Raw genomic sequence first — 19,790 nt, 5'->3', positions numbered from 1 at the left:
TTTGGACAACACTTCCAGGGATGCTCTGGGATTGTTGGGATGTTTGTGCAGGACCAGGAGTTGGAATAGATGATCCTTGTGGGTCCCTTCCAGCTCAGGATATTCTGTATTTTTTCATCTGTACACTGAAGGCTGCAGCTCACTGTGTTTTCCTTCAGGGCTGTGCCAGCAGCTTCTGTCCTCATCCTGCCAGCCACATATTCCCACCCATGGCTGTGCCAGCACAGCTGCTTTTCATGGGAGTACACACTGAATTGGGCCAACGAGCTGTTCTGGGTTAAAAATAGCCCTGTGAAAGAGAAAGTTTTGTTTTATTCAGGGCAATTCACTGACTGCAGTACCACAGAGGTCTGCAACAGCAAAGAGCTTAAGTTCCACTGGTGCCACAGAGGAACCATGTGTGTGTGGGCATGCACAAATTAAGAGTTATATTTGAGAAAACAAAGCAATATTTACCACTTTTAGACTGTTCTCCAAGATCTCCTAAATGCCAGAGTCATATCTGTCAATGTGTGTAGAATTCTGCTCCAGCTCTGCTCAGTTCTGTGAGCTTTTTTCCCAGAAAGGAATGTGTTTTTTCAACTGTGTGGTCTCCCTGTGGCAGCACTTGCATAAACAATGTAAGAGCACAGCTGTCCCTGACTGTGAGGGTGCTGTGCTCCTCCCTGCATCCATATCCTGCTTTTTTGTAGGGCCCTGGAGCTGTCTCCTGGATGGGACTCTGACATTGTGTCAGGTCACCAGGGCTGTACTAACCTCCACAATATCCCAGTGAGAAAAGATTCTGTCTTACAGGTGGGGAGCCTGTGGTTCATCAAATCCATAAGAAAACACCAGGTGCTTGATTTCAGCCTCACAAATGAACATCCTTCCTCTGCTGATGCTGTTCTCCCTCCAGATGGACTGGAGCTAGGAGGAGCCCTGATCCATTTGGAAGGCAGTCCCAGTTTCTCTGGTGATGTGTGGGGTTTGCTGGCCAGCTGCAGGGATAGCATACACACTTCCGTGGGTTTTTCACGGGTTTGAAAAGCTGCAGATCCTTGTTGAGAGCCCAGGACGGCAGGAGAGTTAAATCATATCCGCAGGAACACGTGTCCTTTCTGTTCAGTGTTCACCGACCACAAACAAACAAATCAACCAATACTTTATTAGGGCAACATTCACCATTTTTCTGACTCCTACCAGACCACTGCAAAAAAGTCTCTTTCTTTTTGCAGACTGTTCTTTTTCCCCTCCCCTCCCCTGTCCCCATCTCCCGTTTTCAGCCGATCCCAGAACTGCGGGAATTGGTGTTTTCCATCAGGTTTTGGTTTTGGTTTTTGCTCACGTTGGGAATTCTGTTGCATGAGCTCTCTCTGGTGGTCAAAGCCGAGAAACAAATGATGCTCCTGCCCTAAATTGCTCTCGTGGCTGTTTTTATGCTGGAATAATTTCATAGGATCTTGGAATAGTTTGGGTTGGAAGGGACCTCGTAGATCATCCAGGTCCGACCCCCGGCTGTGGACAGGGACACCTCCACTAGGGCAGAGCTCCATCCAACCTGGCCTTGATCACTTCCAGGTTATCCACAGCTTCTCCTCTACAGTCACTTTCTCATCTTCATTATTTGTAAAAGCCTTTCCTTATTTAGCATTTCTGACAATGACTGGTAGCCTTTCTCAAATTTCTTTTTCCTCCCCTATTTAAACACTGCATCCCTCAGTGGTTTATTACCCATTCCCCATCCCTGCTGCACAAAGGCTATAAAAGGCAGAGCCCTTCTGCCCAAATCTGCTTCCTACAAGTTTGAAAACAATTAACATTTTAAGAGTTCAGGTGATCTTTCACAGGCAGAGGGATTGCAGAGAGGAATGTGAAAGAAAAACAAAACTCTGAGACACAGTCTCAGAAGAATAAAACTAAATCAGCTTGAAATGCTGAAGAATTCACTGTTAATTACAAGATCCTGAAAGGAATTACAAAATATTATGAAAACATTCTATTCACTCACCTAGCAGTAAAAAGCCCCACTGGTACCCAGGTTTAGTTTCCCTCTCCTGATTTTATTGTCCCTACCAGTTGGCCAGAGGTTGTTTTTTCCTAAGGAGCTCTAAAACTTTGGCAACGTGTCCAAAGCCACAGTCAATCAGTTGAAAGTTTCTTGCTGAGTGCAATGAGTGAATCTTGAAAAGGTGCCAAGTATGGAGGGCTGGAGTACAGCAATGCTCTGCCTGAGGTGACATCCAAGGGATGTTGAAACAAACTCAGGAAACACCTGGGTCAGCCCAGGGTTCATCTGCACTCTGCTGACAGCAGTGCAAGGTGACCTGGTGTCACATAACCCTGTCCCAGCTGCTCCTTGAAGGCTTTGGCTTTGTCAAGCTGGTCTAGATCACATGGCAATACTGTGTCCTACTTAGAAAACTAAAACTAAAGGAGGAAAAGTTCCATCTCTTGGTTTCTTTTCCCTGTGACCTGAAGAAACAGCATTTATCCCACAGAAATGTTTCCTCTTGCAATTAGTGCAGGCTCAGCTGCTCACAGGAGGTGCCTGTGTCCTGTTTATTCCTTTTCTTCACCTCCTGTGGCCTGGAACCTGGTTTCACACCTGGCTTGGAAGTGTCACCTGTGCCAGCAGTTCCTGCCAGGTGCTGCTGAGGGATGTCAGCCCCAAATGCAGCACTTCTGGTGAACAGTGACAGGAGCCATTGTGTAATGAGCTCTGTGTGAAGACTTGGGAATAAATAATCTTGGAGTGAGTGATGGGTGGAAGGATCTCTTGATCCTGCTGGATTTTGCGTAAGGGGAGCAGCCTTGATGCTGCCAGCTGGGAAATGTCTTGGTGACAAAGTCTAAATTTGAGTTTTCCTGGGAGGTACCATCAGTTCAGAAGGAAAGTGACGTGCCACAGGGAATGGACTGGAGGGATTTATTTGTAATATATGCAGAAATGAGGCGTGGAGCAGCCTGAGCTGGAGAGGTAATAGGAATTCTTAGTGGTGTGATGATAACACACAATGACAATGGGATGTGGCTGTGTAGCCTGGCAGTTGTGGTGTGAAATAATGATGCCAAGGCAGGAGCAACTCCTCAGCTAGAACAGGGCTCTGGTCTGCTGTGGGTGCGGGAACGGAGCTCATTAGTGTCATTAGGGGAATGAAGAACTGGTCTCATGGGGACTGGTGAAAGCATGTGGTTTATTTAGGCCAAGAAGAGGCAAGGCTGCTCTCCTGGGACAACCTGAACACCTTGGGATGAGAAAGAGAATAACCTTGACAAAGAGAATAACTGAGCCTCAGAACAATGGGACGCAACACTGCAGAAAACTGCGAGCTGAGAATTAGTTTGATTTTATCACAGGTGTAACATTCCGCTAGTATGGAGGGGAAAATTGAACATTAGAGTTCAGATAGTTTAAAAACCCTTTTATTTTTGTTAAGGACTTAAGTTCCGTGTTTGTTCGCTCTCCGGCGCCGGGGACACGGCGAGGCCGCGCTCTGCCCGGTCTCTGTGGCCGTTCCACCCTGAGCCCCTGGGCCTGAACCGGCTCCGTGCGGGCCGGGATGTGCCGGGCTGGGGGTGCGCTGGATTCGCGTTGTGTTCGGCTCCGGGGGTGCACCGGGCTCGGGGGGTTCGCTGGGGCTCGGGGCGCGTTGGTTTCGTGTTGGGCTCCGGATGCGTTTGGCTTAGGGGGTGCACCTGGCTCGGGTCCGCTGGGTCTCGGGGCGCACCGGGCTCGGAGGTTCCGCTGGCTCGCAGGGTCCGCTCGGTCTCGGGGGGAGCCCCGGGCGGGCCGGGCCGTGCTGCGGGCGGCGCTCGGGGCCGCCGCGCTCCGCCCGCCCGGCGCTCCCGGCCGCTCTCCGCGCTCGGAGCCGCCCCGCCGCTCTGTGCCGCCCCGCGCTCGTCTCGCTGGCCGTGCTGGGCGGGCCTGGCGGAGCCATGGCGGCTGTGCGGGGCCTGCGGATCTCGGTGAAGGCGGAGGCGAGCACGACCACGGCGGAGCCGCGCGGCGCCGAGCCCGAGCCCATGGAGGTGGAAGAGGGAGAGCTGGAGACCATCCCTGTGAGGCGCTCGCTGCGGGAGCTTATCCCGGTGAGGGCCGGGAGCGGGGGGCTCGGAGGGGCTCGGTCCGGCGGTTGGGGGTGTCTGAGCGCTCTGTGGGGGCTTTTGGGGGGGTTCTTGGGAAAAGCGGGGGTTTGGGAGCGGGGATGTGAGGGGACTCGAGGAAGCGAGCGGGATGTGCTTGGGGAGGAATGGAATAAAGGAAGCGGCAGAGATGAGGATTTGGGGTGCAGCGTTGGGGTGTGGAGCAAGCTGTGGGTGGCAGGGAGGGTGTACAGGGAGTGTTTGATGCCGGGAATAAATCTCTGGAGCAGGGAACAGGGGCTGACCGCGGGGTAGCAGAGCCGGGACTGTGGGCTCTGACGAGCAGGCTTTGAGACCTTCCTTCCTTCCCCATGTTTTTCTGCCTTTTTTCACTCGCTGATTGTTTCTGTACAAGTTTTAGCAGGATTAGATTTACCAACTAAAAATGAGTCAGACTTCTAAAATCCTAAGTAATCTTTTGCTCTGAAAACTTGGGTGAAAATTGTTTTGGAAGCTAATCTTTAATTAGCTGGTCTACCAACGTGTGCTTGTGCTTTTGCACAACATGTGGCCTGAGAGACAGCATCGTGCTGCACTTCCTTGTGCTCCCTGAGTCAACCTCAGACACTGTGGGGTTTCAGCTTTAAAAACCATGTTTATTTTGCTTTTCCTCTTCTAGTAACTCTGGCCATTTGGCAGCATCAGAGGAACTTCAGTGCTGTTACTAAGAAAAGCGGTTGGATTGTGTGTGTTCTTCGGTCTTTCTAAACTGAGACTAACCTACTTCTAGAAATGGTCCTTTAGCCAAAGTAATTATTGCAGCACGAGTGTAAAGAACACATTTACTCCTAAGGAAAGCAAGAGATGTGCTGCCAGCTCCAAACTTCTGCCAGTTGAGAGTGTCAGCATGAAGAGGTGCCATTTTACAGATGCAAACAATGGAGGGCACAGAATTGGGTCATTAGTCCAGGGGATGTGGGGTTTAGTCCCTCTCTGAATTCAGCAGTCCTGACTGATTGAGAGGAAACTTGTATTTTTTTCCCCTCTCATTCTCCATTTTTACCCTCTCTCAGTATCAAAACAGAAGTGTTTCACCTTGGGATTTGTAATCTGGTGTTGAAATAATGACAGGAATAAAAAGTTACTTGTTTAATTGTGGATGTGGCTTGGTGTTCTCACTTTATGAGGTTAAAAGCTGCAAACTGACATTTAAGTAGTCAGGTATCACTGTTAAATCTGTTCATGTTTTACAAGGAAATTTTACCTAAACCCAAAATTGTGGAAGTCTTACTTGGGAAAGATGTTTGATGACTTTTCCTGTATTACTGAGAGAGTAAAAACTTGGCAGCAGCTGACATAGAAACTAAATTCTATCAAGGGAAAGAATCCTTACAGTGAGGGAAGTTTGGTTCGGTTGATGTGCTTTCACTTTCAGTGACATGAGATGGGGTGAAAGTGAAAAGAGGATCTGTTTCTTGTAAGAATGATCAGGTGTTTTTTTCAGTGTAACAAGTGTGTTGCTTTCAGTGCTCATTGAGATTTCATCAACATTTTGCTTTGTTTCAGGACACCAGCAGGAGATATGAAAACAAAGCTGGAAGTTTCATCACTGGCATAGATGTAACCTCCAAGGTAATTTTTGTGCTATGGCTCGTCAACATTTTGTCATTTTTGCCACTGGAGAGGTGGAACTATTTCATTTCTTTCTTTCCCAGCATGCACAAAGGCTTAGCCTGGTGTTCAGGTGATGCAGCTGGTATGAATCACAGTGTGTTCCAAAAATCCAGAAACCTATAGTGCTCCCTAATAAAATCTGGAGAACAAGGAGCTTCTCAGCCAGTTCCCAAAACTGCACAGGTTCCAGGCAGACTGTTGCTCATGAGCTACACAAGAGGAGCCTGAGTTGCCAGTCTAAAAAGTCCTCTGGAGCCAGCTGTCCAGTGTTAAATTCATGCTCAGCAAAACAAATTCACACTTTTGTATTTATTAAAAAAACAGGGGGAAAATTATGTAATCTTCAGAGATTAATTGTGCCTGTGGTAAAAAGGCTTCTTTTCGAAGAGGGGCTTTATTTAATATTTGTTAGCAAGGACTAGATAATATTGCTGTTCCATGATGGAGTCTGTGTTGTCCAAGCCACCTTGTTTTCCATGGATCCTGATTCCCATTGCTGGACCTACACAAAAACTGTTCTGTGACACAGAAATATTTTTGTGAATTACTTCCACATTCTGAAACCTACAGGTCTCTCCAGAATTAACAGAATTATTAATAAAAATTTTTGCTGTCTGGTAGATTTTAGGTATCCTCAGTGCAGTTTGTTGAGTGTGCTCCTGACTCCTGTTTGAGTGCATTGTTTTGCATTTTGCAGGAAGCAATTGAGAAGAAGGAACAAAGAGCCAAACGTTTCCATTTTCGGGCTGAGGTGAACCTGGCCCAGAGGAACGTGGCCCTGGACCGGGACATGATGAAGAAAGGTACGAGTTCATCCAGCAGTCAGGAGCAAAGATCCCTTCAGTTACTTCCTCACAGTGTCTTGACTTGATGTATCCTGCAATATTTCCTACATTCCCCGAGGTTTTGCCTGATTACTGCTGAAAGGAATCACTTTGGGGTTCTTCCACCTCCTCATTTGCACGTCATTATTTTTTAACCTATTTGACACTTGCCACTTCATTCCTTGTTTTACCAGACCCAGCACAAAGATAACATTTTTTTTGTGTGTGCCTTATTTACTACTGCTAAATGCCCAAGATTCACCTTCTGGATCAGTGCTGCTTTAAGAATCTTTAAATATTTTATACAAAGCCTGGAGCAGTGTGTGGGTACACGTGGAGGACTCGGTGTCCTGTGCACAGGGAGATCAGACTCCGCTGTACACACAGTGAAGCTGCACTGATGGCAAGCTGGAACAGAAGCCAGGAGATGTGTGCACAACAGATTGGTGCTTTTGGCACCCAGTTGGTTCTCAAGGGTTTTTTTCCAGCTGGCAGCTTGGTCCTGCTAAGCTGTGGCCTGGAACAGCTCCCCATCAGGTGATACAAGTGGAAGTGCTTTGTGCAGGGCCTTGTTTTGTTCTGGCTCTTAATGATAGCACTTTGGCAGTGTTCAAAGAGGAAAAAAATGTTTTTCAAGCTGTTTGGTTGCTGTGCAATCTCTGTATCTATCAGTGCTTGAAACCTCTTTTAATTCTTAATTTATTGAAAGTTTTGCATTGTGGAAGGATAAACTAAGTTACGGTCTGTGTCATGCTTCACTTCAATTACTTCCTCTTTAGTTTATTTAAAGTATTTGCTTTATAAACTCATATGGCACTAATCTGTCTGAAAGCTTGCAATATGTACCAGTTTTGTGTCTTTTCCTCTTTATAGCAATTCCTAAAGTAAGACTGGACACCATTTACATTTGTGGAGTGGATGAGATGAGCACCCAGGACATCTTTGCCTATTTCAAAGAGTATCCTCCTGCTCATATTGAGTGGCTGGATGACACCTCATGTAAGCAAACAGAGTATTTTGTAATTCTTACTCTTTTATTTAACCTGGTCACAGCTGTATCTCTAAAGGGAAAAAGAAAAATGTCTAAAATTATGAAAAATGTCTAAAATTATTATCTCCATCTTGACATAAATAATATATCTGAGAGAGGGTGATTGAGCTGTGCAGTTGGGCAGGTTGGGATGGTTTTGGGAGGAGGAGGAGGAGAAGGAGGAGATTTGTTGCCGTATTTGTGTAGTGCATGCTCCAGGAGAAATGGGTGGGTGGAAGGAGGTGGCAGCTGGGTGTGATTTCCCTAGACTGGAAAAGGAATGTGGGTACACATGGTGAGGGCTGTTTTGGGGAGTGAGATCAGTGAGATCAAAGGTGGTGGAGAGTTGTGCTTTCCTCACTGACACTGAAGCCTGTAGAAGAGATTTTTTTGCTACAGAAAATGCAACTGGAATACTCTGAAATTGTCATGCTACAAACAAACCTTGTGCCTGAAATGATAGAAAAAGAAATAGGAGCCAGTGCAGGTTTTCCAGATAACTGGAAACTTACTGACAAACATGGCTAAAAGCTGAGAATCAATACCTTCATTCTCTGGAGTGACCCTGAAGAAATTCTGCTCCAGTGCAAGACAAAATAGATGGTGACCTTGAAGTCACTGTATATGACAGCTTGAAGTACTGGCACAAGCTGATAGAAAATGTGAAACCCAATGAGCCCTGGGTGGATAATTACAGTACAGAGCTGCAGGATGGACCTGTGCTGATGCATGAGCTTGGAAATGCACAGCTTAACTCTGTCTGAGACAATCTAAGACTGTCTGTTTTCTTAAATGCTGCATGAGTAAATTCATGTGAAAATTAAGGCTTCAGGCTTGTAACAATACCCAGTTATGGTTATTACACATCTTTTTAAATGGTGAATTTTCATGCTGTGTCTGAGTTACCATGTCAGCTACACTTGGTGAAAATACCAAGAAAAAGCTTTTTCTTTTCAGCATAGATTTGCATTGTGGCAAAAACTCAGTGTTCCCAACTGAATTACATCTTAAGGTGTGCAAAGGTGGATTTAGTATCCTGTGTTTCAAACTGATGAACATGAAATTATGAAGGTTTTGGAAATTTGGAGATGGGAAGATGAGGCAGACTAAGAAAAAAATGTAGTTTTATTAACCAATTGTTGAAGTTAATAACTGGTTGTTCTTCACCTTGTAATTCTTGTCTGTTTCAGTAATTTAAGAGAGATTCTCTTATTTTGGGTCACTGTACAGTCTTAATGTCTGAATCCACTCTGCTTAACAGCAGAACAGAGACATTTGTTGCTGTATTTGTACCAAATGCAGAAAGCTTTTGTTCAAATCCTGTTTCTATGCAGTTTTAGCTCTTTCAATTTCAACATCTATTAAATGCTTTTAATTGGCCTAATAAGTTATATTTTAGTACCATCTGCTAATGCTTAAGGCACATCCTGAATGATATTGTGAACGTGTGTACTCTATAATCTGTGCAAAGTGCTGGAGCAGTCTCCTATTTCCCCCTATTTTCCTGCTTTTTGGAAAAGATAACAGAATTCTGCAGTAAAGTCCAAGGTTCTGTCAATTGCCAAAGGGGAAAAAAGATCCAGGCTTCATTCCTGCCCCCTGCTGCTCCCTTAATCACATTTGTGTGGGAACACATGGATCCACTGACCCCCATCCAGTGCCCTGATTTGCTGTTTTCAGGAAGCCTCTCAAATCTATGGTTGTGCATTTTGGTGATTTTGGCTTTTTGATCAGCTCTTGTATTTTGTAATAAACTGAAAATTGTGTGTCCTTCAGCTTATCAGGTGTGTTAAAGAATATGACCTTCCCTGCAAGAGATCTCATGGCTTTTTCTGTCATTTCTGATTTTTTTTTCATTGATTTCCTTCCAACAAGGCAGGGGAGATGTGACTGCTTGATGACACCAACTGCATTTGGTTTTGTGTTTCTGTTTGTCCCAGGTAATGTGGTCTGGCTTGATGAAGTGACAGCAACACGGGCTCTAATAAATATGAGTTCCCTGCCTGATCAGGAGAAAACAAAGAGCAGAGAAAACAATAAGGAGAAGACAGCTGAAAAAACCAAGAAAGGTAGATTGAGATATGCAAATACAGCCATCATCTCATTAAATCAATGAAACTTTAAACTTGTGCTGGGGTATTGCATAACCTAAATTACTGAAGGAGCTTCTATCATATAGTTGCAGGTAAATGTATTCTGCCACTTTAAAAAAGGCTTTCATCTTGGAAACCTTTTGAAGAAGCTGCTTCTTAAAAGGTGGGTTGGAGCTAGACCAAAAGCAGTAATTCAGTCGATACTAAACGTGTTAGATGAGGCTGCCACTGAGAGCTGGTATTTATAGTGGGCCCTGGGCACAGAAATAGCTCTGGGTGATGTGCTACAAAGGCAGGCAAAGTGGGCAAAAAGCAGGTGTGAGAAAATGGCCTATTTTTGAAATGCCACAGCTAATTTCCTTTTTGATGCACCACCATCCTTCAAGTGTATCCCTCACAGCAGCGTGACAGTGCATCACTTCAGCAGGGAGTGTACCAGCTCTAAATTTGGCTGCTATCCTTTTAAGAAAGAAGTTATTAAAAGGTTGGTTATAAAAGAGCAGAGCAGCAAAAGTACATGTCAGTGTCGTGATCAGTCTGGTACCTCACTGCCTGTGTTGTAAATTTATTTTCCTTTTATGTGGGGAAGTTTAAAATCAGAATTTTGCTACATGAGGACAGTTTTGCTCTTAGGCTGCTGTGAGTGCTGTGGTTGGAGGTGCTCTATCACAAGATACAGAGCAAAAAATGTTATATTTATTAACTTTTCCATAGATTTTGCTTAAAAATGCTGTATATTACTTAAATGCAAGTAGCCAATCCCTCTGTTAGATATCTGCAGTTCTTCCAAAAACCTTTCTGGGAAATTTGGTGTTTAAGGCTTTGTTAAATTTATGGATTCTTCTAATTCACCTCCTTTTCCTGCTCCTTTTCTCCACAAAGCAGTGGCTCCTCAGCCATCCACATGACTTTAATTTTGGCCAAATGTTGGTAAAGCTTCAAGTAAGACTTGTTAGGAAATTTTTGGAGATTAGGGACATTGCTTAAATGGAGCATAAACATATCTATTTAATCCTGCTTGCTATGAATTGCATATTATATTATCATTGCACCCCATCTGAAAATAAGAACTGTCATGTGAATTACTCCTGTTCCTCTGGAAAAGTGGGATATTAGAGAAAGTACAGACTGTTCAATTGCATCTTAAGGTGTGAGATCCATACAGATACCCTGGAGTCATCTGGCTTGCTTACATTCCTTTTTTTAGATAGGAATTTCAGGGCTGTTTAGACATTTAGGGAGGCAAAAGATTGGTCTGTGCTATGAGAAACTTCTAATTTGTGAGGGAGAAAAATGCCTGAGTACTCTCCCTGATGGAACTTAATTATTCTGGTTTGAATTTGGGTAATTGGTTTACTTAAATTCTCTCTTTGGTTTCAGTTTGGTTAATTGTGCTTTATTGTTTTCACTCGGGAATATTTTCAGGATCTTTTGGACAGCTGCCACTCTCTACTTTAAGTTTTTAAGTCCATTGGAAGAGATTTAAGATAAGGAACTCTGAAATATAAAAGAGAGGATTTTTTAATCTTAGGTCTATGAAGTATTTTGAGATCTTTGCAAATTATATTGGCACATCACACTTCATAGCTGTCCATAGTCATTACTTTTTTACAATATGTTATTCTTGGGGGCTTTGGAAAAAAAAACAACATGAATTTTCATACACTGACCTAAAAAGAACTAAGAAAGCAGCTCACAATTTTAGCAGTTCTGGAAGCGTGCACTTATTTTTTAGTTATTTCACAGCAAAATTAAGTTTCTAAGGTTGTTTTTTTTTTTTTTGATTGTCTTTCTCTCTCTCTCTAAGCTTTTGATTAATAACCTGTTTTACACTGTTACTATTGGATATTTGCAGGCATTTGAAAAGGAGATGGAAGGAAAGGCTTTTATGTGTCTTTAGTGCCTTGGCCTTGCTGATCTCTGATTCTGAACACACTAAATCCTGACAGGCAGTGCAGTTTCATTTGCTTTCAAAGAATTAAATTAATGATGCACATGTGCTGCTGCAGGCACAGAGCTCTGAATTTCACTGTGCTCCACTTTTCCATAGGCATTCACTGCTTTGATTATTCCCTAGGCTGCTCAGGAGGAAGGAAAACACCTTCAGGCTGATTTCAGACAATGTAGGTAATCATAAATCAAATGAGGCTGACACACTAAAATGGAGCTTGGTTTTGTTTTGTTTTTCTTCCCCAATTATTTTCCTTAGAAAAACAGGAGGAAAGCTCTGATGATGAGACAGAAGAAGGAGAGGTTGAGGATGACAATCCCAGTGATGTGGAGGTCAGTACAGAGGGGAAGTGGAAACTCTGCTCTGGAAGTTCTGCTCTGGCTGGGGTGAAGTTTTCACAACATTTTAGGTTTCTATTTGCAATTCACAATTTAATTATCAAAATATATTAGGTGGGGAGTGAGAGGGAGTGCAGGTGGTGATAATCCCAGTGGAAAGTGCTTCGTGAAAATAGATTTTGGGGAGTTTAAGAGTGAGCCTGGCTTCTCTTTTCTGCTGAGAGGAGGCAATGAGAGAACAATAATGGAAGGCAATGACCTTTCAGCAGGGAAAGTGCTTAGAGCCCAATGGGATTTAGGCTGCCCATGGATCTGTGGGAATCAGCACACACAGTGACGGCCTGGCAGCAATTTAATCCTCACTGCCTGAGTGTATAATAGGTGTGATTAGGATTTCCTGTAGCAATGGCTCAGTGAACACTCCTACACCATGGATGTCTGAATTGGAGTTTCTATAAAGCAGCTATAAGTGAAAAAGAAAGGTTTTTAGTCATTGTGTGAGGGCATGAGAAGCTGTTAATAAAATAATTTAGATATGAAACAGGGGAAAAAAATAATTCTTTTCAGTGTCCGAGTTTTGCTATTTATTTTCTGCATTTCAGTCAGTAATATAGAGTAATTTGACAATGACTGGATTTAATAACCTGAGTTAATGTTATGGAACAAGAGAAGGAAATATTTTAAATTTTCAGGGCAATTTACATTAAAAATTAACATCAGCTTGTCAAGAAAATAAAGCAGAGTTCATTTGAACATCATTTGAAAAGTGACTTTCTTCATAATCACTTGATTGCTTCTCTGTAAGCAACCCATTTTTGTTCAACAAAAATTTGATTTTTGAGTCCAAAATACCTTTTTTGCCCCCAAAGTTGGATGCCCTCTCCCAGGTAGAAGAGGATTCCCTCCTGCGTAATGACCTTCGCCCTGCCAATAAACTGGCTAAAGGAAACAAGCTGTTCATGAGATTTGCTACTAAAGGTAAATGGCCAAGCACCCTGAATTCACTGCTTGTTGGACTTTTATTTGTTGGATAATTAATGACTCAAAGTGCCTGCTTCTTATTTATAACACTTCTTATAAAATAACACTTCTTATAAACACTTCAAAAATGACGCATCTTATAAAAGTGTGATTTTTTTGCTAATTGTTAGGTGTTAAAATTTTGCCATAAATCTACATTTCTTGTGTCAGTTATATCCAGTTCAAGTTGTATGAAAATTATTGTACCTGGAAATTGTACTTTGGGCACAAGGCATTCTTCCCAATTCCATGGAATAGGAATGATGCCTTTTTCCAGAAGTAAATTCCATGTTTTATAAATATGCATACAACTCGAGATGCCAGTGAGGGATTAGTAGAAATTATTGCTAAATATTGATTTTATTTACGAACAAAATTAAAATCCATATAATTTCTGGACCATGCAGGAAGTGGCACATTCATTAGGAAAAGAAAGGTGATGAGGAAAGTGAGTGAAAACTCCAGCAGTGACAGGGGGATGTAATGCCCTGTTAAGCTGATCTCTAGAAACCCAGTCTGCCTGGAATTAAGTTTCTAGATACAAATAAAGCTGTGGTGGTAGGAGAAATTCCAGAGGTGTGAGCAAAATTGAATCCTTCATGGAGAAGGGTGAAGTAATTCTGATTTTAAGGCACACTCAGTCTCACTCTCTGTCTTTGGATGGTTATTTATTTCTATGCTGTGCTGTTATACTCTAAGAGGGAAAAATTCCTATAATTTATGTTTTTTGCAGATGACAAAAAGGAGCTGGGAGCTGCAAGGAGAAGCCAGTATTACATGAAATATGGCAATCCAAATTATGGAGGCATGAAAGGAATTCTTAGCAATTCTTGGTGAGTGTTGGACAGAGGAATTGGAGCATTGCAGGTATTTGGACAAGCTAATCTAAAACTGTTTTAATTTGTGGATCTTCTGTTGAGTTCATGTAGATGCTTCAAGGTAAATAATGTTTTTGCAATGTGAGTGTGAATTATAAGGAGAGACTTTTCTCATGAAAATGAAGTTTCTATTCAGACCATCTCTGACATAAACGTGTGTCTGCTGTTAAAGTGGGTGATAATTGCAGGATTTAGGGGTCGTGAATGAGCCACAATTCCTGTGCTAGGCATGTCAGCCTCTCTCTGCTTTCAGGAAGAGGAGGTACCATTCCCGGAGGATCCACCGGGATGTGATCAAGAAGAGGACTCTGATTGGGGACGACGTGGGCTTGACTCCCCCCTACAAACATCGGCACTCAGGTACTGGGGGCACTGGGAGAGCCCTGGGGGACACTGGGACATGGAGGGCTGGCCAGGATCTGGAGCAGTGCCTCAGCAATCCCATGGGATGTGTGGAAGTCTTCTTAAAAAAATAAATCTGAATCTTATTTTAAGAGTTTACAGGAAATTCCTGAGGTGGAAACTTCATTCTGCTCATTGCTTCCCAAAATACATGCTGCTTTTTATGTTTTATGCTTTTTTTTCTTTTATAAAATTCAGGGCATGGGGAGTGTGGCATCAAAGGCCAAAAGAAGGGGTGAATGACTTTTTCAGCCTTCTTGACAATTTGTCACACTTGCCAAGTCAATTCTCCCAATCTCTAAATGTAGAACAATAGAGATGAGAAAATTCTGTTAATTAGGCTGGAATATCTTCATCTGCTACCTAAGGTAGAAAAATAATGGGTATGAAAGTCTGATATGAGACAAGTGCAGTGTGATTGGCCTGTTAAAAATACAGCCACAGATGTGACAAATCTCATGGAAGATTTTCCATGTTGGTCATGTAGTGCTGTCTGAAGAGATGTCTGAGTGCTGCTGATGACTAAACTGAAATTGTTTCTATTTAAATCGGTGTCTGTGATGAATTCATAATAATGACACCTGTGTTCTTTTTGGCACTGCTGCTTGCAAGACTCGAAGGGATTTTTGCAGAGCCAGCAGCTGGCATATTAAGCCCTCAAAGATCCTGGGAATTGTGCTTAGCTCAGGAAGGGAGAGCTGCACCTTCTACAAGAGGAAGTTGTGCTTTAATTGCTCTGTCCAGCTTTGTGCTTGGCCAGGCCTCTGAGGGAGTGAGCACAGGGACATTTTGTCCTGTAGCAGTTTTATGCCACTTATTGATTCCAGTTAAAATATTCTGCAAAATATTCTCTCTCTTTAAGAAGAGAGAACTAAAAAAGCTGCAGACTCATTTATAGGAGATCATTAATTACAGTGAGGTGATTTTCCTTTAGGTTTGGTTTTCTAAAATTCAGTCGATCAGAACAAATTGGTTTCACTGCAGGCTTGGTGAATGTTCCTGAAGAGCCCATAGAGGAGGAAGAGGAGGAGGAGGAGGACCAGGACATGGATGAAGATGACAGGGTGGTGGTGGAGTACCGGGATGAGCTGCAGGCTTTCAGGCAGGCGCGGGAGCGCGGCGCCACCAGGAGATCCAGCGCCAGCGCCTCCGACTCAGACGAGATGGATTATGACCTGGAGCTGAAAATGATCTCCACCCCCTCGCCCAAAAAAGCATGAAGATGACCATGTATGCAGATGAGGTGGAGTCACAGCTGAAAAATATTAGGTAAAAATTTCTTAGTCTTTAAAAGCAGCGGTGAAGAGGGATTGCCTGGTTTTAGCGACAGAGCTGTCAAAGATTGAGATAGCAAAATTATATAAAATAAAAATATATATTTATTAAAATATATTATTTTATATATTACATTATTTTGTATAGATTTTCTAACAAGAAATACAGAAACTAGGCTTTCAATAGAATTAACATTTTTTTAATACAGCTTTTTCTGCAGATCTCTCTATCATTGCTTATTACTTGAAGGTAGAATCAAGAGAAATTTATGCAAACAACCCTAATTAACAGGGAAAAATAACTCTTCCTTCTGTTTTCTCTTTGCCTCTTGCTCTTTATCTCAGAAAAAAAAATAACCCTCAATTGTTGGTGACAAAAAGGAATTTATGTTCATTATGGGTTTACTAACCAAAGTTGTATATATTGTAGATTAATAAAATAACATCCATGTAAATCCAAATAAATATAACCACCCCTTCAGTAGGGTGGTTATACTCATTATAATGTCAACAATTTTGAGGCTGCCTTGAAATGGATCCTGAGGTATTCATGGAATTATTGTTAAATTTAGGATTCTGGCTTGAACAGCTTCTAAGCATTGTTTTATCCTGATATTATTATTTTTGTGATGTAATTTTCCACATAAGAAGGCTTAAGAACTATTCTGGATTGAATTTTATTTGGAGGACATCAAATCTATGATTTTTTTTAGGAATTCCATGCGAGCAGATAGCATAGCCACCAGCAACATCAAAAACAGGATTGGCAGCAAAGGATCCTTGGAGAAAGTTGCAGATGTGAGGCTCCTTTTGGAAGAGAAACGTCAGAATAATGCTGGGCCACGGCAGCCAAACAGCACTGTCAAATCAGGTGATTTTATCTCTCATTGCTGGGCAGAATTGTGTCTAAAATATATTTATTTCACACCTGTGCTCCACTGCAGATAAACTCTGAATTCACACAGTTTGTCCTCACTAGGAGATTGAGGTGGGAATTGCTTTGGGGAAGAATCAAGTACACTTTAGTGAAAGCTTTTTTAGTGATGTTGATTTCCATCCATTTTCTTTGCCTGGATATTTACACACTCTGCTGCTACACCAGGAATTAGCAGGGGCCATGGGATAACTTAGGTTTTTATCTTTTGGACAGAGCACAGCTTGAAAACATGAAAGGTCAAATATATTGCCAAAACTGAAATGAAGTCTGGCTAAATTATATTGCAGAAATTTCCAGGAATCTGAGTGTGAAAGACTTAAATGAACAGGCTAAAGAAAAGATAAAAACAGAGAATCTGTCTAGTTTCAATAGTGAATGAGCATAAACTGAGCTGACAGAGGTAAATGCCACAGGATTTTTTATTTTTTTGGTCATTTTAATCACTGAAAATATCCCCAGATGTGAGGCAGAGATTGGGAAAAAGGCCACACTCTCCAGAAATCAAAGCTCCAAGCAGTACCTGTGCTCCTCGTCGAGAACCAATCTCAGATGTGCACAGCAGGCTGGGAATCCCCAAACAAGATGTGAAAGGCCTCTACTCTGACACCAGAGAGAAGAAATCAGGTTAGTTGTGTGCACAAAATGTTCTGCTGCACTTCCTTTTGGTTTTGGAGTCCAAGAGAAATCCCAGCAGAAAGCCATGAAGGGGTGAAGTTGAAAGAAATTCAGGATAAATCAGCAAATGTTTGTTCAGAGCTTTGAAATCTAAATACATGTAGGGAGGAGCTGGGGAGGATTTTTATGCAGGTGGGCTGAAGATCTGCTTTCAAACTGTGGGCACCAAAACAAGTGTCAGGAATGCAGGGGCACAGGAGGTGTGAATTAAACATCCTCTGCAAATAGGGAACATTAAACAAGGCTGCCCTGAGCCTCCTGCAGCTTAATTTCAATTACTCTTCAAAGCATAATCAGTTCCATGCCAAATATTGAGGTGGGAGGAGTAGGAAGGGTCTGAAGAGTTTCTGTGAGTTTAAGAATTGGTTCCTTGACTTTTTCCTCTCAGTCCTGTCTGTTTTGGTTTTTTTAAAATGTTTGTTTTTCATCTGCTTAGGTAATTTATGGACCAGGTTGGGGTCTGCTCCAAAGACGCAGGAAAAGACTCCAGAGAAAGCTGAAAACTCTGTGGCATCTCCAGAGGAAGATGACTCTGAGCTGCAGAGGGTTTGGGGTGCTCTCATTAAGGAAAAAGAACAGTCCAGGCAAAAAAAGAGTCGCTTGGATCATTTACCCTCCCTACAAATCGAGATCAGCCGGGAAAGCAGCTCTGGCTCAGACTCTGAATCATGACTGGGTTCACAGCCTGGCCCTCCAGGTGCTGCCTCTGCAGCCTGGCAGGATCCCCTTTGCCCAAAAGCTGGACACTGGCAAAGACTCTGCAGTGAAGGTTCCAGAAGTGTTTTTGATCCTTTTCTACATCAAGAGAGGCATAAACCACTTGAAACCTAAAGCAAAGACATTTGTCTGGAGTCTGTGGCTGGCCCTGTGCTCTGTAGGGCATTGTCATCTCTGGTTGTGACAGCAAACCTGTAGTGAATTGTAGCAAAACATTTTCTTCCCCGAGCTTTGAACTTAAAAGATGAGGCAGAAATGCTCTGTGTTTTTAAGGAGACCTTTTCTGTTCTTGATGTTTTCATCATGGAGGCTTTTAACAAAATGTTTTACACACCTCATCCAAAGAACAGGGCATTTATTTCATGATCCAGATCATTGCCTTGCCCTTCTGGCTCTTACCAGCACCTTTCCTTTCCTCCTGAAGTAATAACAATAAAGCTTCCTGGGTGGGCAGCCAGCAAGGATAAAGCATGAAGGGATTATCACACTCCCTTCCTCCAACACACTGAATGTAAATCCAAGTAACACATTTTATCACAGTTAAATTCCCTGTTGGTATCCCAGTGGCACCACCAGAATCCACGGAATCCTGCTCATTTATTTTGGTGATGCCACATTCTGCTGTAGCAGGGATTAAGATGTTCAGGACTGCAAATTGGATGTTTGACAATTGTATAAACCCCTGAGGGTTTGGGGGTTTTTTTGTTTTTTTTGCTGTTGTTCCACGAGGAGAGATTATATTCCTGTCATTCCACCTGGATTATGTCCTGAAGCAATCTATCCAACAGCTGGAAAGCATTTTTATATTTGTGAGAATCTTCCCAATGGCCACAGTGAAAGCTCTAGTGGTGTTCTCCTCTGTGCTGTTCTATCTATGTAGAAGTGAAGGAGAAAAGGAAAACTTTAGGATCACTGTCTCCTGTCAATATTTTGGATGTTCTTCCTGTATATTACACGTGGATGTGGACATGGGTGACTTGTTCCATTCAGCTTTTTTACCTGCACATTTTCACCCCTCCCTGGGTAGGACAAGGGTTTGATCAGTGTGCAGCTGCTGGTTTTTTGGTTTTTTTTTTCATGTTGCCAGTAATTCTGAGTGAGGAATAATGCAGCACATCACATTCAGGTAAACAGGTAGCAAAACCATTTTAATAGTCTGAAATCTGTTTGCATCGTCCCTGTTCCTTGGTTCTATCAGTCCAAAATACCTGTGAATTTCTCTTCCCATTTCTGCTTTTTAACAAGCAACTTTTTCACTTTTTTTTTTTTTTTGCCCCTCCTGTTTTTGTACTAAGTTGAAGTACGTTGGAGATTTCAGCAAGGAATCTGCAAAATTAACTTTTCTTATGCTTTATGATGTGTGAGGATAGCAGCATGTCAAATGAAAGGTCAAATGACAGGCACAGTGACTGAAGGGGCAATCTGGGGGCTGACCAGGCTTCAAGCCTTACTCTTTCCTTGTTCTGTGACACTCATCCTTGATTTTATATTTAATTATTGAATATATAAATGTCTCATAAAAGTACTGTTGAGAGAAACGTCTGCAATGTCTGATCACTGTAATAACTCATTTTAAACGTGTGCTTTCACTGATACCCCCTCCCCAAGCTTTCCCAGAGAATCACTCCCATCTCTCCAGATCCTGATAAAATTTATTTCACTGGTGTCTTTTTGCCAGCAAACCTTTGTGTTGTGTCACTGCTTTGAATCCATTGGGACCTTTCTTTTTCCTGAAAGGAATCAACACCTCATCCACCAAAGCTGGATTATTGGGAGCCCTTGTGTGGTATTTCCATGTCAGTATTCCTAATTTAAACCTGGTGAAGGATAAACTGCTGGGAACAGAGGATCTCTTTAGGTCATCTAAAAGATTTGTGAAATCAAGCACAGGTCTGCGACCCTTAACTGTGTT

General features: G+C 42.6%; 1 protein-coding gene across 1 annotated transcript; it reads left to right on the top strand.

Annotated features, from left to right (window-relative positions):
* Positions 1–3,867: 3,867 nt before the first annotated feature.
* Positions 3,868–19,577, top strand: NCBP3 (nuclear cap binding subunit 3). Its single transcript, XM_030962899.1, is given in 14 exon segments — positions 3,868–4,071; positions 5,632–5,697; positions 6,437–6,542; positions 7,437–7,562; positions 9,534–9,662; positions 11,896–11,969; positions 12,845–12,953; positions 13,729–13,828; positions 14,127–14,233; positions 15,260–15,487; positions 15,490–15,544; positions 16,263–16,420; positions 16,946–17,110; positions 17,598–19,577. Coding segments are annotated over 14 exon segments (1,812 nt in total). The 5' UTR covers positions 3,868–3,918; the 3' UTR covers positions 17,834–19,577.
* The last annotated feature ends 213 nt before the right edge of the window (positions 19,578–19,790 follow it).

The sequence above is a fragment of the Camarhynchus parvulus genome, chromosome 19 (assembly GCF_901933205.1).
Source record: "Camarhynchus parvulus chromosome 19, STF_HiC, whole genome shotgun sequence".
Taxonomy (NCBI): domain Eukaryota; kingdom Metazoa; phylum Chordata; class Aves; order Passeriformes; family Thraupidae; genus Camarhynchus; species Camarhynchus parvulus.
The sequence above is the reverse complement of the archived record's forward strand: the minus strand, read 5'-3'. Positions and strand labels throughout refer to the sequence as shown.